This window comes from Planococcus citri, chromosome 3 (genome assembly GCF_950023065.1).
Source record: "Planococcus citri chromosome 3, ihPlaCitr1.1, whole genome shotgun sequence".
NCBI classification, from domain to species: Eukaryota; Metazoa; Arthropoda; class Insecta; order Hemiptera; family Pseudococcidae; genus Planococcus; species Planococcus citri.
Genome location: NC_088679.1, coordinates 14,113,452 through 14,136,329, shown reverse-complemented (window position 1 = coordinate 14,136,329; position 22,878 = coordinate 14,113,452). Strand labels below are relative to the sequence as shown.

General features: G+C 34.8%; 2 protein-coding genes across 3 annotated transcripts in view; both read left to right on the top strand.

Moving 5' to 3' along the window:
- The window catches only part of LOC135838320 (uncharacterized), a 47,611-nt gene extending 40,322 nt beyond the window's left edge, over nucleotides 1–7,289 (top strand). For both annotated transcript variants that reach the window (XM_065353903.1, XM_065353902.1), the window contains exons 4-5: nucleotides 6,731–6,882; nucleotides 6,967–7,289. In XM_065353903.1, coding sequence (XP_065209975.1) covers nucleotides 6,731–6,882; nucleotides 6,967–7,138 — 324 coding nt within the window. In that variant the 3' untranslated portion in view covers nucleotides 7,139–7,289. The remainder of the gene's footprint in view (nucleotides 1–6,730; nucleotides 6,883–6,966) is intronic.
- Nucleotides 7,290–14,742: 7,453 nt separating this feature from the next.
- On the top strand, nucleotides 14,743–17,679 carry LOC135838874 (VID27-like protein). Its single transcript, XM_065354679.1, has 5 exons — nucleotides 14,743–15,934; nucleotides 16,024–16,141; nucleotides 16,260–16,394; nucleotides 17,120–17,268; nucleotides 17,387–17,679. The coding sequence occupies exons 1-5, from the start codon at nucleotides 14,853–14,855 to the stop codon at nucleotides 17,544–17,546; spliced, it is 1,644 nt and encodes a 547-aa protein (XP_065210751.1). The 5' UTR covers nucleotides 14,743–14,852; the 3' UTR covers nucleotides 17,547–17,679.
- Nucleotides 17,680–22,878: the final 5,199 nt, after the last annotated feature.

The following is a 22,878-nucleotide window of genomic DNA, read 5'->3' as shown; positions in this document are numbered from 1 at the left end:
CAAGTTCGTGTTTTTGATTTTCGAAATTTGTTTTAACCTCGGCCTGAATAACTCGATTCCAATCCCAAGTTTGTTTAAAAATCGCGTAAACACTGGCGTTGGTTGTATCCTTCAACGGCTCTAGATTGAAAGGTATATCGTACTCCTGCGATTGAGACTGAGTACCTACACCTTCGTCAATTGGCGGAGGAAGAATTACGTCATCCTCAGATGATTGCTCTTTGTCATTCATCTGGGATTGGTCACTGAGAATAGAATGTTCAGAATCTTGACGAATTTCGTTTTCCATTTTAAGTTTTTTATAGCGTCTGGAAGTTCGACTATTAGTATCGAAATCCAAAAGCTTGAAAGTATTTCTACTTACTCGACTGCGTGTATTAAGTGCTGGAGGAGTGTTCATAGATCGCGAAGTACTAAGTGTGTGAGCAAGCTCCTTACTGTACGAAGACGACACAAGTAATGATTAGAATCCTAAACTAAGTGGCGAATTCGACTACAAAATTCTAGCGGGAAATTAAGTTTCCTGGAAGTAGTGGGGAGGCTCTGAAATCGTTCTTACGACTAAAATTCATCTGTCGAGGGCGTTTACTTGCCTTGAGTGGGGGAAAATCACGATCCTCGCATTTGAATTGCTTCCTTTGGTCATAAAGCCTGTTATGGAAGTTCGACCCTCTGTGGCCTTTTTGACAGAAGGTCATTTATCAGGCATTGCACTTACGAATCGTCATAATTGAGAGGATGTATAGTGCCTCCGGTTCTTGTTGTTTGTCAAAATTTATGGCCTTTGAGCGCGTATTTTTAGTTTTTTGGTGTAATTAAGCACAGGGAAAATATGAAATACGCGTTTCCTCAATTGCCAGTGATTATTCAACTGAAGTCATTCCTGGTGGTGGCGGGGAGGAGGAGGTCTAAGTGCTCACTATTTTCTATGAGATTGATGGCTATGAGAAAATATTAAAGGCGAGTCGATTTCCTAAACATGACAGAATTTGATGGAGTTTGAGATCGTTCTTACGATCATGGATTCAGCTGTCTACTTGTACAAGAGTATTTTTAGTAAAATGGCTTCCGTTTCCAGAACCAATTTATAAAAATTGTGGCTTTTTCAAGCAAATATAGTAATATAGAATTGTGTCTATTTCGACACGAAATTGACGATTTCATAATCGGAGGGTTTGAATCTGTATCTATCCTGTGGTGTGGCAACGCTGCATCGGATAGAAATATCTACGAGAAGAAATATTTTAAGAAAAAATGACTCGTGTCGGAGATGCGATAGAAGGCTCGCATCCCTTCATCTAGTCGAAGATGTGGTGGTTATTCACCTGCAGTACACAGATCTCGAAGTGTATTTCTGTGTAGTACAAGGTGGATGCGTACTTGAAAGCAAGAAGGGAGTGAGTTTGGCGCGCTTTTTCTAGTTCAAGGATGTCCGCTTCTATCTAAAAATAGACTCGCGCCCTTTTTTACCTACATACGACTTGCTGGATTTTAAACTCGACGAAAATATTTCTCTACTGTGTGAGATGGTTTTCGAGACGAATTTCTAACTGACTTCGAAATATTTTTTCAATGTCTCGTTTTAAAGTACAAAAATTTGAAAATTATATGTTTTTTGGAAAAGGTATCAAGATTTCTGAGAGAATAAATACTTCGTGAATCGAGTGTATAATCTGCTGGTGTGTGCGGATTATTTCACTCTGTTTATATTTGAACATTTCAACATTTTTACATACAAATATACATCAAGAAATATGCACAGATTGAGCTTATTTCTTGTTTCTATAGATCACCGTCTATGAGACTCAAGAAAATCAACTCATTTGGGTTGATAGTTGGAAAATATGGGCTTGAAGTGCTCATATTTCCAACTTTCAAATTATTAGGTTATTATTATTTCTAACTAAAACTTAATATTTTTAGTAAAGCAAGCTATTTACATTGAAGCAAATTTTAATTACTTAGCTCATTCAAGTTGTCGATTTATTCCTTTTTAAGGGAGACGAGTTTGAATGAGTTTATTTGATTAATTATAAGCTATTCACATTCGAGCAAATTTAATCAATTAGCTCATTCAAGTTGTCGATTTATTCCTTTTTAGGGGAGACGAGTTTGAATGAGTTTATTTGTTAAATTATAAACTATTTACATTGAGGCGAATTTAATCGATCAGCTCACTCAAGTTGTCGATTTATTCCTTTTTTAGGGGAAACGAGTTTGAATGAGTTCATCCATTAAATTGTATAATTTTCATATTAATCTATAGGATTTTTTAGGATAGTTTTTGTTTTCGAAAACTTTCTCAAGTAGGCGGGCAGGCCACCATAAATGAGGGTCTTCGGGATAAGTAGTCAAAAAATGGTCTCAAGTAGGCGGGCAGGCCACCATAAATGATGATTTTTTAACCAAGAAAGGTAGTCGAAAATGATCTCAAGTAGGCGGTCAAGCCACCATAAATGAGGGTTTTCAACAAGGAATACACAGTCTAAAATGATCTCAAGTAGGCGGTCAAGCCACCATAAATGAGGATTTTTCGACTTAAGGAAAAGACTTAGTTGATCCATAGATTAATAATCATTTTTTCAGACTAGAATTGTTAGCTCATTCAAGTTGTCGAATTATTCCTTTTTAGGGGAGACGAGTTTGAATGAGTTTATTTATTTAATTGTATAATTTTAATTTTTTCTATAGGTTAGTACTATGGAATTTTTATGATATTTCTATGGGTTTTCTATGCTATGACTTTAGTAGGTTATTTTTGTATTTTATGTCCAGTTATCAGATCGTCATCTTCAAATTAGACAAAAATAGTATTTTTAACCTACATTTAGGTTCAAATTGGTCCAAGAATTAATTTATACTCTAGAGTATAAATTTCGACTCGGAAGAATTTTCGCCTGTTTTCTAGTTATATTTCAGAATTTTTCCACAACGTCTTGCAGTTAGAACTCCGAAATATACTGTATAGATGTTAGTTAGGTAATCAAAGCACAGAAAATTTTAATTTTGGTTGTTATTTTCCAAAGGTACATGGAGACTGAGGTGCAAAGACATTACTGCGATTTTCGAGATAACTATCATTCACGAGATTATTTTCTCGTAGAAGACAATTTTTACATCTCGATTAACACAATATGTACTGCAATCTCTCACCCACCATGCGTGTCAGAAATAACGATTTTTAAAATTAGTCCTCTCTAGCAATACCCAGCAACTGAAACACCACGATACTACTGTGATTTTCGAGTTAACTGTCGCCCATGAGACTAGTCAGGTTTTATGAACCTTGCTCAATGAGAGATGTTCTTTCTCGATTGGCACAATATATATACCACGATATCTCACCCACCATGCATGCCAGAGAGTGATAATTTTATGGTTTCGAAATTTATGGTTAAAATTTTATTAAAGCATTTTTACTGGAATTCAAGATTTATTTTTGGTAAATCTTGAATTAGATGGTAATATGTGAATTTTCTCATGCCCCCTGTCCGCAATTTATGCACGGAAGAGTGTCTGAAAAAATTCATCTTCGTAATATTTCGCCAATCTAAGTTATGCTTATTTCAACGAAATATTATTAGGCATTTTTTTAGTAAAAAAAAAAATTTTATGGTATAAGGTGACAGTCTTATCCCAAGGTCTTACTGAACTACGTAATTTTGAGGACAAGAATGTACTATTGGGTCAAAAAAGGAAAAAAGAAAAATTTGGAAAAAGGAAAAAAGAAAGAAAAAATACATTTTAAGCTTGAACAGTGCTTCGTAATCGGAGCTTTTTGGGTTCAAGTAGATCGAAAAAATTTTAGGAATTTTTTGGGAAGGGAACTTTGAAAACTTGTTCTTAAAATTTGCACAAGTGCAATTTTTAATGCAAGTTTTACCACTTTTGGGCGCCATTTATGATATAGTGTGAATAGGAATTACTGACTTAGGGAATTAGAAGATAAAGAATTGGTTAAGGAGTGAAGTCAAGAATTATTCCCTAGAGAGTGAATAATTACTCGTACCTGGATAGCTCGTAGAGAAAAGACCTTATGTAAAACCATTCTACCATATACACAAAAATCATACTAAACTACCAATAAAGTACTCAAGATCGCAGAAATATTCTTAAAAGCAATTTATTAATATTTTAGCATAACAAAATACACTTTAGGATTCATAGGGCAATGTAACATAATCAGCATTATTTTATGTTTGATAGTGGACTCAACATCTACTTGACATCTCGCATAAAATATCGACTCGTAATATAATTAAGTTTAAGCTTAATTAATACTACTTGGCGATGCAAATTACGTATTATTTAATTAGACTAGGTGTGTTACGTCCCTCATAATATCATTATTTAACTAATAAGTCTATTTCACAACTTACGACACTGTGCTTATTTTCTGCCTCTCCTGTGATCCACTCATACTAAGATCGGCGACAGAATTGGGTTATGTTATTACATATTTTCTGAATGGATCCGTTTCGGAGAAATATCTGTAAAATGGGTAATTTAAATTATTTAAATGAACGTATTTAATTAATTCACATTTTTGAACAAATTATCCACAGTGGTAGTGGGCGAAAACAGTTAAGAGGGATGATGGTTTTTTAGACCATCATTGCCTATACGTCTATTTGTGACCAAGAACCAGCCATCGCGAGTAGCTTATTCCAAGTGAAGTTCGTGGCTGGAGATCCGATGCTCGTACCCTCGAGTTTTCCTCGATCTACGAGCCACCGGACACAATAAATCATTTCCCCTAGGATGTATGAATACTTTCCCCTATATGCGTAGTTCTCACGTTGCCATACCTCTGGTATAAGTAAATCTTATACGCCTACGCTAATGAAGAATATTACGATTAAATGTACGAAGGGATTAATTTAATTATCGCTAAGGCGATCAGGGCATATTCCCTCATATCAGTTTTTCTAATTTTTTTGTTTTTTCTCATTTCATCTAATTTTTTTCATCTTTTATTTTTGTTCCAATTTTCATATTTTCTTGTGAATATCGTTTCCCTCGAATATTTCTTTACATTCCAAGCGTCATATTGTTACATAAATCCTCATGTACAGATGCGTAATGTGCAACGTGTTCAATTTCATAGCCACCTTGAGGAAGGGGGCCAAACTCCACGGAGGGGGTCCAAATGAAAAATGACTTCCATTTTCGAGCTCAGCGCAAAATTTTATACCATTTTGATAGGTCATGTTCAAGTTTTCAAATCCATGTTCAAACATAATCTTTAAAGGGGAGGGGAGAGGGTGGAGATTGAATGAAAAATTTTGAAGCAAAAATATTCCCGAGCAACGAATATGAGAATCATTCTGAATGCGTACACATAAATCCTCATTATCGACCTGTAATGTGCAAAGTTTGTTTAATATCATCGTTAAATTCAGTTTAGGGGGCAAAACTCCACCGCGGGGGTTCAGAATTGAAAATGATTGCGATTTTTGAGTTCAGTGCGAAATTTTATACCATTTTGATGGGTCGCATCGATATTATCGAATACACAATGGAGTATTTAATTCTGGGGGTCGGGGAGTGGTAACAAGCCTATTAGTGCTCATAAAATCGCGTTGTGATCGTATTTTTTCGCCGTTTTTGCGCAGTTGGGCTTCAAATAGCCCTGTCTAACAAACGTCCAAGAATCGTTCGGTCCCCAGCCATATCCTGGACATAAGAGCCATTTTACCATCAAAAATGGCCAAAAATGCATAAAAATCGCATTCAAAGTGACATAGAATGCAGTTGTGCAGGGTTTCACGGAAACAAATTACATATTTGGCATCGGGAGAAGTCCCCCAACATAACCCCGTCGAGTTTTTTTGGTCCCGACCATGTCCCCAAAATCACCTTTTTGACGGTCCACCCCCTCGTTGTGCGGGGTAAAAACTTCAAAATTGCACTTTTCTGAATGGGGCAGGTGGTACCTTCATTTTGGCAGCGCATTTTTTTGGTCCCCGAAAAAAAAAATACAAAATCGACTTCTAGAGCACTTTTTCGTGTATGGATTATAGTCTATAGAATATGCGAAAAAAATCTCAAAAAAAATTAGGCACAAATGCTCAGTTTAGTGGAAATTTTATGTATTTTGGAGACAATAGAAAAATTCCCTATCTTATTCTAAACACACAAAAAACATGCTGTAGCATTCCGAGTCCTGGAAATGACATTCACCGAACAACTTGACAGTATTAAATGACCCATCAATTTACCCCTTCAGAAACACGATTCATTTACTCATATTACATACAGCTGAAATAAATAGCCTACTAACTACATACTTTTCATAAGAACAAAAATTACTCACACTTCACAGGTATTGTGATACGTATTTATCGATATGCATAGGTATTAGGTACCAATAGTTGAACCATTTCAACATTATAATATGTAGGTGAGGTATTACTCGTACGAATTCTACTCGACGCGACCTTCTTATTTTTTTTCTTTGTAAAATAAAATAAAAGAAAAAAAATTACTCACACACGATTAAGTGGTTCTTCGTTCGTTCTTTAGATAATTTCAAGAGTCGATATATTTTTTTTTATTTCGCGAAACCTCTTATAATTTAGGTACCTACCCATGACACGATGACAAAGACGTGTAATTTTTTCGACGACACAAAAACGTCGACAAATTTGAAACAGACACTTTTCAATTTCAATACCATTCGACGTACAAAACCACCAATCTAACGACCTTTTTTATTTTTCATTTCCAGTTCATTTACGACTTCCAATCGAATATCTACAAAATCTCGGCAGACGGCGTTTGCAAAGGTGCCGTAACAAAGCTCTTAGTCAGCGTAGAATTCCAGCTGAAAATCACCGATAGAGAAATCGAACTAACTGGTTTAAAATTGGTCACTGCGAAGTAAGTATTTCCCCACAAATTGTCGAATGATTCGAGAGAATAATAATTGTTTCGATTAACCGTGTGATGTTTTTCAATTCGCAGGACTTTAACAATACAACTGGATAGCAGTAAATTTAAAGATAGGGTTCTTAATTACATATTGAAGACGTTTACTACGATTTTCAAAACTATACTTTTATCTCAATTAGAAAAGGAACTGCAATCGTATATAGGAACCGTAATTCATATAGGAGCCGCATCATCACAGCATTGAAATATTACACCCACCTATTTCAACAGAATACCTGCTGCAAAAAATGACTTTTTTTTACTTTTATTCATTTTTTTTGTAACGTTTCATTTTAAGATTGTGATTTCATTACACGTGTATTACTTATAATGCGATAAAGTTTAGATTTTATATATTTGTGATGTTTTGTTTATTTTTTAATGTACGAGTAAAGGTAAAGGTGAACAGACAAGAATTCGAATATTTTTTTAAAAAGATTTTGGGATCTAAAAAAAATCTGACATACCCTATCCGCGTGATATTTTTTTATTTTTATATTATTGATATCAGCTCCATGCTCAAATCGTAATATTTAGGTACCTATTGCAAAAATATTGTACTTAATTTACCCATCCAACCCACTCAAGACATATTTAAAAAATCCTTTAAAAAAATTATAAGTACATACCTCCAGTCTAAAAAAAAAAAAAAAGGGTACCCCCGGATAAGATAGGCAAAATGCCCTTAACCTCAGATTCCGATGAAACTCATAGGGTATGTTTAGTACCCCCAAAAAATAATTTTGGGCCCATAACCCGCTCCCCACTCCACCCCCCTCAGGCAGGGGGGCCAAAAAACGCGTTTTTCAGGGGAAAAATTCTGCATCAGCGAGTAATTTAGATAAATTTATTCTGTAAACGAATATAGTTAGAGGATATATGGAGGTACCTCCCTGAATTTTTTCAGAATTTTTCATCGCATGGGTGGAGAAGGAGGGACAAAAGAAAACTTTAAATCGACATTACTCCGGAACGAAAAAACATACCAAAACGATTTTTTCGTCAAATATGTATTTTTAGGTCTACTTTCTATAGAAATCATCATTCGGCCATTTGGAGTGGTGGGTCAAGCTCAAAAGTTCAAAAAACTCTCAAAAAACCACGTTTTTTACGTTTTTCTCCAAAAATATGGACAAATGGCCGAAATCGAAGAGAACCGAGTTGTTCAGCGTGAAATTTTACCTCAGAATGTGTAATTGAAAATTCATTCATACCGCGCGATCATACCGTAAAACTACACGCGCAGAAGTATTTTTGCTTATATGAATGTATCAAGATAGCTGAAAGGGTATTTCTGAGTAAAATAGGTGAAATCCCCCTGTCCTCAGATTTCTGAAACTTTGATGAAGCATCGTTGGGTACCTTTCAAAAAAATGTTGAAGTCAAAAAAAATTCTCCCACCCTACTTCCTTTGCTCACAATAGCAAAAAAACGTACATACATATTTGAGATTCTGCGTCGATCTATGCTATTGCTGTCAAAATCCAAGTGCACTTTTATAGTTCTAGTGAGCGATTGAAAATTTGCAAATCTTTTTTTTTTTGGGGGGGGGGGGTATTAATAGTTGGTTTTGAAAATATTTTCTTCGCAAATGTTTCGCTATAATGAAGAAAAAACATTGAAAGATATTCGTAATTTTTCTCAAAACAAATTGGGCACAGGGGCTTCAGTGAAAAAACACGGTTTTTTGAAAATACCCCCAATTTTGAGGGCCCATGTTTTCCTTTTAGGGGCACTTCTAGAGCTATAATTTTTCTGTGCAACTTTCAACTCAAAATGACGGTTTTTGCTGTAATTGATAAAAATTCACAGTATTTTCCCCATTATTTCGCGATCCACCCATCTACTAGGTAGGTATACTTATTGTGTTTTCAATGTACTTGGTAGGTAACTCACATAAAAATTTAATGGTCGACACCAAAAAGAAACCTTTCTGATAGTTTTGAGTTAGATACTATGTACTTGAAAAATACTTGTAATTCAAGAAAATCTTGATTAAGAACTTGCATGGCGTTAATTGCGCTATAATGAAGCATTTTTCACAAAAAATCTAATTTTTGGGCAACCCCTTTAGTTTCCACAATGTGACCGTTAGGAGGATCCAACTGCATATAAAATTTCATATTCGTGTTCAGCGAATTCGATTCATAAATGATAACGATACACATATTGTCAATCTACTTTCGCCCCAAAATTTGTGAGAGGGGGTGCCTATGGCCCCAAAATTGGAGTTTCAAGAAGTTGGTTCGTTTTCTATTGTTTTTGGAGGCCAGAAGGCAAAATTACAGATCGCTTTTTTTTGTGGTGCCGTGACCCAAAAAACACAATTTTGAGTGTTTTTTGAGTTTTTGAAGATGGCCCACCTAGAGGGAAAATTTGAAAAAAAAATACCAATTATAGTACTCATGCTGATATGTTCCTGAAAAAAATTCATGTGCATGAATTAGGTTTGAAGATACGGCAGCTTCAAATTTTCTTTTGTCAATATCCTCCCCCTGGGGAGTCAACGATTTTTGAAAAAATTTACGTTGCTAGAATCATATCTTCTTCAAGTACATATTTTGAGTGAATACAGATTTTTTTTCAAAACTCGTTGAAGCATGATCCCTCCCCCCCACCAGAAACGTTTTTTCGCTATTGTGAGCAAAGGAAGTAGGGTGGGAGAATTTTTTTTGACTTCAACATTTTTTTGAAAGGTACCCAACGATGTTTCATTAAAGTTTCAGAAATCTGAGGACAGGGGGATTTCACCTATTTTACTCAGGAATACCCTTTCAGCTATCTCGATACATTCATATAAGCAAAAATACTTCTGCGCGTGTAGTTTTACGGTACGATCGCGCGGTATAAATGAATTTTCAATTACACATTCTGAGGTAAAATTTCACGCTGAACAACTCGGTTCTCTTCGATTTCGGCCATTTGTCCATATTTTTGGAGAAAAACGTAAAAAACGTGGTTTTTTGAGAGTTTTTTGAACTTTTGAGCTTGACCCACCACTCCAAATGGCCGAATGATGATTTCTATAGAAAGTAGACCTAAAAATACATATTTGACGAAAAAATCGTTTTGGTATGTTTTTTCGTTCCGGAGTAATGTCGATTTAAAGTTTTCTTTTGTCCCTCCTTCTCCACCCATGCGATGAAAAATTCTGAAAAAATTCAGGGAGGTACCTCCATATATCCTCTAACTATATTCGTTTACAGAATAAATTTATCTAAATTACTCGCTGATGCAGAATTTTTCCCCTGAAAAACGCGTTTTTTGGCCCCCCTGCCTGAGGGGGGTGGAGTGGGGAGCGGGTTATGGGCCCAAAATTATTTTTTGGGGGTACTAAACATACCCTATGAGTTTCATCGAAATCTGAGGTTAAGGGCATTTTGCCTATCTTATCCGGGGGTACCCTTTAATGCTTTTTTTTAAATTTTAGATAACTTGCCAGAGTAAAAAGTCAAGTTCTTAAGAGAAAAAATTATGATCTGTGAAAAAAAAGTGTTTAGAGACTGATCATGATAAGTATGAAAAATCAGTTCACACTCATCACTCCCTCCTCTTCTGCTCTCTAGAAGGCTTGCTAGTTCCTACTAAAAAAAAAAATTAAAAAATAAGAGGTATTAAAATTGATGAGAAGTCTTTTGTTTTAAAGAATATCGTATCTTGAAATTCAATTTTCAAACTCAGATCAAATTTCAACTTCCAAACTCAGACAAATTTCAAAATGAGCAAACAATTGGGAAAACGATTTTAGGTACATATTTGTACATGTATTTTTTTATTAGGTAGATGAGTAGGTATCATTTTTAATCATAACAAATAAGAGCCACTTGAATAGCATTTTTTTAAATTGAGGGGCCTCGAAACAAGAATATGTATCTGGCTATTTTTCAATTTTTTTTTACAACTTTTCAAGAATTGAAAATCTTTTTTTTAAAATAAAATATTTAGATAATCATGACATTGAAATTTAGGAAATTTTCGAAAATTCGCAAAGCAAATGTTGTAAAAAATTAACCAAATTTGTTGTTTTTTTTTTTTTTTTTGAAATTCAAATTGTGATAGTTTCCATAAAATGATAAAAATTTGATCAAATTGAGTTGAAAATCTGAAATTTGGTTTCAACCTAGTATGTACTTTTAACTTTTGAAGTCGATTTTTTGTGGTTTATCAAACAGCTCTCAAGTCTCTGAAGTCTTCAGCAAGTTTCTGGGTTAGTAGATTTTTAAACATTCCATTAAAAAAGGCATAAATGAAATTCAGCCTCTGTAAGCTTAGTTCTGGTCAAATTTCTACCGACTTACTGATCAATTCAGAAATTTTTGAAATACCTACTTGTCTTCGTTCCACAGGTAAAAAATTTGGTGCCCCTGCACTTTTTTCCCCAATTATTAGTAAAAGGAGAGGAGGAAGGAATTTTGTATGTCATCTTCAAAGATTTTTTTCTGAAATGGGTTAGATCGAAGGTGCATTGAAGGGGTCATATACGAGTATTTAAAAAATAATCGAATGTTTGACCTCTGATGAAGAGAGGGGGGGTAGAAGGATGACAAAATTTCAATTTATCGAAAAAATGATACGGATATAGAAATCGAAATGTGAATTTTTCAAGGAGCTGATTCCGATTTTGATTCTGAAATCAGTTGAGACCCAAAGGCCAAAACCAAAATTCAGTTTATTAAAGCCTCAGAAAATGACTGGGGGCTCGAACTAACAAAAATTAAGCTCTCAAGAGGAAAACTTGATGAATTATTTCCAAAATTTTAAAAATCCAATATGGGCATGCCCATACTTATTGGATTTTTACTAGTATTTTTTCTATTAGGGCACCTTCTTTGTGGTTTCTGAAATAAAGACTCAAAAACCAAAACTGATTGCATTTTTGGAAATTTTGGCTACCTGTACCAATCGGAATCAGTCAATCAGAGATCTCAACAACCTATATGTTCACACCCATTTTGAAATTCTCCTCCTGCAAGGTTTGAATGGGTGGCTCAAATTTTGATCTTGGCTTCGACTTTATCAGCGTCTTTGAGAAGTTTTAATTCGATATTTATTATCACTTCTTATATGGGAATGGTTGAATCTGATCATCAGGTTTAAACACATCTACGTAATCCAATAGAAACTCTGATCATGATTAGCGATCTAGTCAGATGTTAGAGCTGTGGGGAAATGCTCGCCTATGATAATGGATCATGATCAGGTCTGAATACAGATCTACTCCAATTGAAACTTTCTAGGAATTCAGGCCTCCTCTATTGGATCTGATCAGGTCTAAACAGATCCAATCCGATCAAAACTTTCATCTGACCAGATCAGATTAAATTTAGTCAAATCTTGTCGGGTCAAATTAGATCCCTAGAATGTTGGAATCTGATCAGATCCAACCATCGTTCGTTGTATTATTTCGATCATTTAACATCCCCCCTCCATTTTGTACCATTTCTATAAGAGGTCAAGGTCACAAATGTAGAGGAGATTTTAGAAGGACTGAATCGAAAAAATTACCCAATACTCAAATTCAATGTCTTCAAATTGATAACAATCGATATTCTACTTCACTTTGTTTTTCATTTTTCCAAATTTGGTCAAAATTGAGGGGTCCTTGTGCTTTTGAGACATGTTATAAAGTTAAGATCACATTTTGAAAATTATTAAGTAAGTAGATATGTTATAGAAGGGAATAAAAAAAGTGTCTTCGGTGCAATTTCTTCAGATTTTTGAATGTCAGGTTTCAACTTTTGTACTCGTCATGAAAAGTTGAGCTTTCATCTTGCAAGTTTAAATCCATTTTTCAAATTTCAATTAATAATTTTGAATTTTCTATAATTTTTTTTTTAAGAGCCTGCTAACAGATTTAATCATGTTTGGACAGTCTTGACGAGATATGAGCTATCAAAATTTGGTAAGTAGTTTAGCAAACAAAGCCAATTTTTCAAGCCCTCTCTCGTTGAGATTTTGGATACTCGTAGAAAAACTGTGAGCTACCTATTTTAGAACTCTATAAAAAGAAACTTTTTTCCCTCAACAATATATCAATCTTTTTGACAGGGAGAAGAATCAGAAAAAAATTTCTCCAACAATTAGCCTAGATTACCCAACTGGCTGAGAATGTTTTTATGATTTTTTTTTCAAAAAGATTTCCGTATGTGATTGAAAAAAATCTTTTTGGAAAAAAAATTGAACAAAAAATCTTCTAAAAAAAATTTACAGTGGAAACTCGTCAAAGATTTGAAACTACACCTAATCGATCTTGAAAAATCAAGGTTGTGAATCGGATTGCAGCTTTCTAAGAATTTTATTCAATCAAATATTGATTTTTTGAAATGAAAAATGAGTCAAATTAAAATGTTTTCAATTCGCTAAAAGTTGAATAATTTAGTGTATATGGCTTGAAACTCTATCCACTGTACTGCTGCATTTTTAGATACTTTCTCAACTTTTCTCAAAAAAAGTAGTGTACTTAGGGTATATTTAATAATCAGCCGCAGTTCAAGTTGCATGAATTTTTGGAACTCCCTAGAAATTATCTTAATCGTCACTCGTGATGAAAGGAGCCACCAAGAGGGGGGGAGCAAAAGGAACAACTCACCCCAGGCCCAGGCTCGCGCTTTCTGGAGAGCCTGGTAAAGGAAGGACCTTTGATGAAAGAAAATCCTGTTTTTTTACTTCTCAAAATACAGATTTTTGAAAACTTTTGCCCATCGCTTCGCTTGGGGTTGTTTTCGTTTCTTTTTCAACAATGAAATTTCTCAAAAAATATATCATTCAATTTTGAAAATTTTAAAATGAAAAAATAATAAACTTCTCGTATGAAAAGTATCGCTTTTATGCCTCTCGAAATACAAATTTTCAAGAGCTTTCTCCCTCACTTTGGACCTGTTCTCTATTTCTATTTCAAAATTAACATCCTAAAAAATCTCTCAAATTCAAAAATTTTAAAAGCCAAAAAATAAACTCCTTACAAAAAAAAAACATCATTTTTAGTTCTCTCAAAATGCAAATTTTCAAAAGTTTCCACTCTCACTTCGCTCTGGCCTGTCCTCTTTTTTTTCAAAATCAACATTCCTAAAAAAAAACATCGTTTTTAGGCCTCTCGAAATAACATTTTCAAAAAATGTTCACCTCTGCTTTGCTCAGGCTGATTATTGTTTTTTGTTTTATAATAAAAAAAAATCACATTTGGGCCCCCAAAATTACAAAACAGAAAATGAACATTTTTAAATCATATGAAGATATGATATCAATCGGCAAATTTGGTGTTATTCCCCTATATCAGTCGGGAAAATTTTCAATCGAACCCTCCTCCCCCTTCCAAGAAACATCTAGGTATATAATTTCATCCCTAAAAATAGGCTCAAATTTGGTGATGAAATCAATCAATCAAAATCTTTTGAGAAATCTCTCGTACTCCAATTAGAGCGATGAGATCACCGCAGTAAACCTCTTTCTACTACCAGTTAAAATCCCACATAGGCTACATTTTCTCGGTAACTCTTCATCGATCACACTATTTTTTAATTTCAAAGACCTATACACAGACAAGACACAATGCTGACGTGTAAACATTCTGAAAAACAATGGCCACGATTGAAACTCTCACTGACACTTGACTAATCTCATATACTTAGAAAAAGCGACACACATTATCGGTTCATATAATTGCTGTAGGTACCTACGTATCCTATCTACCACCGACACGTAAATACCTCTGGTACTTGAACGTCGTGGTTAAAAAAAATAATACGAAATACGACTTGGAGAGCACTTGAGCTGAATAAAAATCTTATCAGCGAAATTGAACTAATTGAAGAATCACTTTAGAAAGTATATTTCAATATTTATGTTCAGTTGGTGAAAGAAATTCGAAATTTGTTCGGGTACCATATAGTTACACGTTGTGAAAAGAAAACTGTTTCAAAATGTTGACAAAGTTGGTGTTGTTGTTGTTTTGTGGCGCGTTGATTAATGCCAAGAGTTTGGTGCAGCGTGATCCGCGTCTTAACAGGGAGATTAAAGAAGGAGGATTTGACCATGTGAAATTTCCGGGTGTTTTTAAAGATTTGATGCGAGGATTGGAAAATGATGAAGTAGAGCAGGATGGATATGATAAGGTGGGTGTGAATCCACTTGTACAGCTCAATGATGATGAGTTTGAAGAAAAAAACGACGAATTAAACGAAGAAAATGAAGAAGAAGAAGAAGGAGAAGAAGATGAGGAAGAAGAAGAAAACCCAAAAAAAGAAGAGAACGAAAACTCTAAAAAAAATGGAAACGAAGTAAATGATGATGAAGATGATGATGAAGAGGAAGAGGAAGACGGAGCTGATGAAAAAGACAACGAAAGTAACAAAGAAACTCAAAATGACGAAAAGAACGAAACCCTTGACAAGAATGAGGACGAATCAGATGCAGACGACGATTCTAATGATTCAGAAGATACAAAAAGCTTCCCCGAAAACGCTCCAAAACCACAACCATCCAACGCCCTCGTCGGCAGCCAAAACTTATACGAAGATTCGTTCAAATTCGCCCAAGACTACCTCGAATCGTTGATCTCAGCCTCCAAAAACCCCGAAACCCAAAACCTCGTCAACGTCTTCGCAAAGTTCTTAGACTTGAAATCACTAACGAAAAATATCAACTTGGAATCGCTCATGAAGAGTTTCCCACCGCAGAAAAAATCCTCACCAAAACACCAATCCGATGACAAAGAAATAGATTTATTCAAATTTGATCAAGATTCCTTATTAGAGCACATTAAAAATTTGGAAAATAACAATGAAATGGAAGATATGGAATCCAGCGGTCCACAATTCGATTTAGATGACCCATCTGTTGGCAGTTTCATGCCTCAATCGCTCGTTAACAAGTTCAACGGTTTGCAAAAGAATTTCCCACAATTCGCGAATTTCTGGAAGAAAAATCCTGGTAACGTGAATACCCAGAAACTCGTTCAGAAAGATGCTAAAGTAGGTTTTGGAGGATGGAATAACCAAAAAAAGTAAGTCTATATTGTTCTCACAAATATCCGGTACAATATTAAATTCATCATCCAGTTCGATCAAAATTTTACAAATGTTTTCCCAATAGATTGGTATTTGGAGATTTAACAAAATACGTTAATAAGGCGGTTGAAAAAGCTCAAGCTCAACTTGAACAAAATGGACGTGTAATTCCTGCGAATAATCCTGACTTGACCATCAACGTGGTAGGTATCATATTTATTCGAATATAGGTTCAGCTTAACAATTATCTAATGCGAATAATTAGATATTACGTATAATTTGTTTTTGTGAAATTTATTCATCTCGAAATTTAATTTACAGATACCTGCTGTTCCAATAACTTTCAAACTGAAACGTGTTGAAGGAGCTAATACGCTCGACACTTATGGACAATCGAAAGGCATTCACTATAATAAATTGTACGCCTTCACTCAGTATAAATTCACCGAATTGAGGGTAATTATTAAATACAAATACGTATGGTTCGATTTTTAATTAATATAACTGGAAGCTTTGTCAGTTTCCCAAAAATGGTTCCCTACTGATCTAAAATTTCTCCAAAGAGTTTAAATCTTGGATTTTTAAACAACGAGGCCACGATGCAGATTATTTTTTGATTGCAACTTAAAAATGGGTATTATTTTTCATCAAAACTTGATCGATTTGAGGAGTTGGTCTATTTAAAATATTTTTTTAAAAAATAAATACAAACAAAAGCCATTCGAACTTTAATAGTTACCTATAAAACAATAAACATTCGATTTCCTTTTTTTTTTTTTTTTTTTGGAAATTTTTTGTCTTAATATTTTCATGTTTAAATTCGCTTTTAAAGTATGTAAATTTTAAAAAGAACCAAAAAAATTGAACAAAATTCATCGAAGTTTAGTAAAAAAAATTATTAGAAAAATTTGGATTCAATCCACTAAATTGATAAATAGGTATTAGTATTAGGTACCTATACCTAGCTACCTACTTTGGGAGAAAATTTACCGATTTCACATCAATTTCAAACGAGATAGGCAATCCATTTGACTAGACTGCAACTCAGACGGTATTCATTCGCCTTTTACTAACGTACCTATATTTTAAAATAATTTTAATCAAAGAAATATTGCCTATTTTATTTCATGTTCATAATTTAATTTTGCATAAAAAATAATCCTTTTTGATTTATTTCACAGTATTATTACGATGTGATGATCAAACCGTTGAATTTATTCACCATTCGTAAAAGTATTGCCATCATTTTGAACGACGCTCCGACTAAAATGAGCGCTGTTGTGGAAGAAGACAACAAGATGAAACTTTTGGGAATGGAATTCGTCAATCCGTAAGTTGAAAACTATACCACTAGTTAGTTACTTAAGTACTTAAAGAATACGAAACTTACAATTTGTCAGTTGAACGTTAAAAAATAATCAAAATTATTTCTCATTAAATTTTTTCAGTGTTGTGAGTCTCGATGTAGGCAGCCATCGCTACGTCAATTACGGAATCAATTGGTTGGTCAACGAGTACCTGCACCCAGTAGTTAAGCAAAAATTGGTAGAAATTGTGTCCAGAGACTCTAAATTATTATTGACAAAATATTTACAAGATGCTCAATAAGAAAATGGGTATAAGTAGACCTACGTATTAGGTAATAATTACACCTACGTAGATCTAGCTAATTATATAGGTAGAGATTTTGTAAAGTTTATTTATTGAATTTAAAATACCGAATTAAAAAGTTATAAAACGATGTGAGTACGAGTATTTCGAATTTGGTACGAATATTTTTGCAAATAAAAACAATTTTTTTTTTTTGAGAATATATTAGGATGATATTGTTCCTTCAATTTTTAAATTATAGGTAACTAAGTGGCCTAATGAGAAAAGAAAGATTACACATATTTAATTTTTTTAAATTCACAAAATTTTTGAAATGAAGATTCAAAGTTGACCGCCGATCAGAAAATTTAACAATAAATTTGATTTTGCTAAAATTTAGAACAGTTGCACTTTACTTTTATTCTATCAAATCATTCATAACAACTGTTTTGAGCAATTTTGAGTATAAAACTTCATAAATTTATACCCAAATTGGTTTTAAAAGGCTGCAAAAACGATCAAACGTTTGAAGAGTGTAGTAGTTGAATTTCAACAGATCCAGGATTATTGACAAAATTTTAAAAACTAAACCTACAAATTTACTGGAAACTGTAAAACATCTCAAAACCGCTATCAATCGATTTATGAAAGTTAAAAGTGGCAAGACTGAGCTTGGGTTCAACTTTAAGAGCTTTTTACACTCTAATCAAAGTTTTTTTACGATCCTCTCTCCTCGTTCAAAGCTTCAAAAAATTCCAATCATCAAAAAATGTTTTGGAAAAAAAAATTAAAATTAAAAGAGCATTCAAAAGTACACCACCAAAAGCTGAATTTCGAAAGTTGGATTCCATTTTTGAATTTTTGATGAGTTTTTCAAACCGTTCAAAGATTTATTAAAAAAAAAAAAAAAAAAAAAAAAAAAACGATCAAAGTTTGATGAAATCGAGACATTGGGTTTATACTTACTTAAGTACCTTAATTTTGACTGCTCAAATTGAGTCATTTCAGAGCCTCTCGCAGATTTTGGGACTTTCCCGAGCTGAAAAAAAAACAGAATTTTATTTTGGCCTCTTTTTATGACACTTTTAGTGAAACTGGAAAATTACAAAATCTACTGGATACCTTATTATAAGGGCTCGAAATCACCACCAATCAATTCGGGTGATGAAAAATAAGTGTAGCATAAACCAAATTTCAAATTTCCATCTCAATTTTACAAAATTTTGATCTTCTTTCATTGAGAATTTGAATTTCTAAAAATTCATCTTCTTCTTCTTCTTCTTCCTCGCTTGCCTGTATCCGGACATTGCGACTACAAAATCCCCACAACCAGTTCCCTCCAGCTATCTCTGTCCTCACTTCCTCAGCCTTTCTTGTGCACTCTCCCAGTGACATTTTGGCAGTTTTCTTGATCAAGTCCATGTATTGGGTGGATGATCTTCCCCTTCCCTTCTTGCCATCTATGTGGCCTTGGACTGTCAACTTTTCCAAGTTGTCCTGTCTCATGGTGTGTCCGAAGTAGCGCAGTATTCATCTCCTGATGACTGTGCTTAGCCTTTCCTTTACACCCAGTTGTTGAAGTATTGACGTGTTTGTTCTTTTCTGGAGCCATGATATCCTTAGCATGCGTCTGTAGCAGTACATTTTGAATGCGTCAATTTTATCTTGATCTGCCTTGCGTATTGTCCAGCACTCTGAAGCATACAGGAAGATGGAGAAGACCAGCGTTTTTACTATTCTCAGCTTTGTGGCCTTTGTAATGTTGTAGCTTTTCCATATCCAGTTGAGCTTTCCCATTGCCATCTTTGCTATAGCTGACTTTCTCCTGATTTCAACAGCTGAGCGATTTCTCCAGCTGAGCTTCCCTGATTTGGTATTACTTATTAATGAACCAATGTACACAAAGTCCTGCACAACCTCTATACCATCAATCTCCAATATTTCAGTTCAGGTCTGTTCTTTTGCTCCCTATCGATTATCATTATTTTCGTTTTCCCTTTGTTGACCCTCAGGCCTGCCTCATTGCTGGCTTCTTCGATTTTCCTGAGCATTTCCTTCATCTCATCTGGTGTTTCTGAGAGCAAGGTTGTGTCATCAATACCGTAAGTTTGGCAATGTCTTTCCTCCCATTCTGACATCCCCCTTTTCCCAATCCTCTAGGGCAGTTCTCATTACCCATTCTCCATATGCATTGAAGAGGATTGGGCTCAGTATACATCCTTGTCTCACTCCCTTTGCTATATGGAAATGATTGGTGAGCTCTCCTTCAACTCTCACCTGTGCCACATTGTCCTCATACAGACCCTCCATAAGACTGACAAGGTGCTCTGGTACTCCAAGCTTTTTGAGGTTTTGCCAGAGGATCTTTCACTTCACATTGTCAAATGCCTTCTAGTAGTCAATGAAGCATACATACACTAGCTTGTTGAATTCTCTTGCCTTTTCAATCACTTGGCGTACATTTAGGATTTGTTCTCTTGTGCCTCTTCCTGGCACAAAACCCGTCTGTTCTGGTGGTATTTGTGGCAGGATGTACGCTTTAATGTGCTCGTGTATGATTGCCAGTAGTACCTTGCTTGTGTGTGATATCAGTGATATAGTTCTGTAGTTTGAGCACTCCATCTTTGATCCTTTCTTGTACAGAGGTACATACACAGATGTAGTCCAGTCTTTGGGCCATTTTCTTCTTCCCAGGCCTTGTTGCAGATTCTGTGCAGCACTGTTATGCTTTCCTCTTCTGCTGCTGTTATCATTTCAGCCACAATTCCATCTGCCCCCGCCGATTTGCCTTTTTTCAGCTTTTTAAAGGCTGCTTCGACTTCCGCTCGTAGTATGGCAGGTTCCAATTCGCGATTTGGCTCTGATTCGCCTTGGTCACCTCTGCTGTGAGAGTCATCTGCCATTAGTTTTTCACAGTATTCTCACCATCTTTCCTTCACTTCCTCCTTGTTTGTGAGCACTTTGCCTTCTAAAAATGAAATTCAATCCCTGAAATAGACCCTGTAGTGTATTTTTAAATGCAGCCTCAAATTTTCCAAGATCTGAACAACGACATGGAGAATTCAATGCATTAAGTATACTTAACTATGGAAATTTGCCAATTTTGAAAATGAAATTTGGGTAATTAAAATTTAACATGGTGGAATATGTAAGGAGCAGTTATGGCCTGACCGCCTCAGGGGGTATTATTGGAATACGTCCTTGAGGAGGTCTATATTGTACTCGTCACGTATGTGAGGATTATGGTATACACCCCGAGAGGGTGCTCCCTCTAGTGAGTAACGTGTGAACTACGCTTATGATGATCTGAGGTTAGATCCGAGGATCGTCTGAGCTCGATCTTCACTTGTTCGCGGAGTGGCCAGCCGTGTGGCAATGTCTTTGAGTGATTCTTGGGGTTTGATACCTCCCTTTCTTTAATTATTTATTGAACCATCTTTGATGGTAAATTCTATTTATTTCTTAATTTATTCACTCCTCATCATGTAAGTATGTTTGATCGCGATGATGAGGAGGTATTTTTCTAAATTTTGCACGAAACTACCCAGTGATTCCGGACATTGAGGTAAGTCAATCCTACGAAAAAAAGGTCTTATTTATTGGGGGACCGCAGGAGAGACAGTAAATGTGAACAGTTGTTGAAATTATTTATTAATCGATCCCTTTAATCCTCCTAAAATTGATTGTAATTACCTAATCCGTCGTAACTATGGTCAATCTTACGTCTTTCAATGGCCCCGAGAACCATTGAATTTCCTTACGTTCTTCCACGTGAATGTGTAGGAAACACAATTTATTGTGTTTGCCTTTGAGTTACCTACCATAAGGAGTACCTTAAAAAAGTACTTCTATGACCGGTGAGCCACCTGGCATAGGCGCAACTGGCTTAAGTCCTCTGAATAATTGTACCAATAATGTTGTATTATTATTAATTGCAATAAATTATGTACAATTATTTGATTCTTTTCCTTGGTCAGTGTGAGTGATTAAGTAAGAGAGTCCAATTGTGAGATGAAGTGTGTCGTCTTGAGTGATTTAGATAGGTATGTGAGCTATCCGAACAAGCAAAATTATTCACCCCCTTAGGAGTAATTTCCATCATCCCCTCTTGGCATTAATTATGATTATATTCACGTATCTAGATCATGATAGATCACACCGTTACAAATACTGATTCCATTTTTTCCCCCTAATCATTCGTTGATTAATTCAGTTTTTCAAAGAAATTTCCCCTCAAAATGCACGTCCACGGTTTGAATGAAACCACGATTTTTGGGAAGGGCGTGGTCTGAACTCACCCCCCCCTCCCCTTCCCCTTCCATATCCCGGATTTCAGCTGTCCAAATTGACTTTCCAATTTTTGGTAATGTTTTGAATAGTCAAAATTGACTATTTTTGTTAAAAATATGCATTTAAAAATAAAATATAATTATACCCACATTTTATTCAGTAAAAATGATGAAAAGTATCTTGAAACTAAAATCAACTTATTTGAACCGAATTCCATCATTTCCAGCCATTCTAGAATATCCAGCATGATTTTATATTCATCCAGAAGCCACAACTCGATTTTCAACTGCTCAAATCAATTTTCCTCGCTTTCTGGAGAAATTCAAAAATTCCGGATAAATTGAAAATCGAGCTGAAGGGTTTAGAATGACTAAAAATTATATAGAATTCGATTCAGGGAGGTTCCGTTTCAGGACTAATTTTCTTCTTTTCAACTCAATAGCGCAAGTGTAAAACATGAATCGCCGAAAAAAGGCAAATTTTCGATTTAAAAAAAAAAAAAACAATTTAGGCAGCTGAAATTCCGCTCATGTAGATTTTAGGGATCGTGCTATTTCCAAAAATCGCGATCTCTTTCAAATTGGAGGTGGACACCTCGAGTGCTTCCCTGGTATAAAAAAATTTCAACGAATACATTACATCACATTATGTAGGTAACGCTCTTAAAAATTTATTGGAAAGTAAAATTAATAAATTCCTAGAATTTCGAGTCAGGTTTTGACAGTTGCAAATTTTTAGACACCTACTTATTTACGTCTGATTCTTAAAAACTTGGAGGAAATGTCGTCTAATTCATGTCATTTTATTAGAGTTTTAAAAACTTGAAAAAAATCGTACGTAAATTTTGAAATTTTAAACTCTGGTAGAAAAGTGATGGTTCAAGTCAGGAATCTAAAACTTTCCCTGCAGTCTTTCGAGGTTCACCCACATCTTTTCATTGAATCCCCTACTCCCTTCTTTTACCAAAGAAAAAGTGAAAGACGAACTTAAAAAATTATGATGTTTAACTTTTAATATTCCAACTTGAGAATTTTCGAGTCAAATGGAAAAAAAAAATCGA

Coding starts and splice junctions, on each gene's coding strand:
- LOC135838874 (XM_065354679.1), top strand. CDS start 14,853: ATGTTGACAAAGTTGGTGTTGTTGTTGTTTTGTGGCGCGTTGATTAAT. Junction 16,395..17,119: donor ATAAATTCACCGAATTGAGG/GTAATTATTAAA, acceptor TTTATTTCACAG/TATTATTACGATGTGATGAT. Junction 17,269..17,386: donor GGAATGGAATTCGTCAATCC/GTAAGTTGAAAA, acceptor AAATTTTTTCAG/TGTTGTGAGTCTCGATGTAG.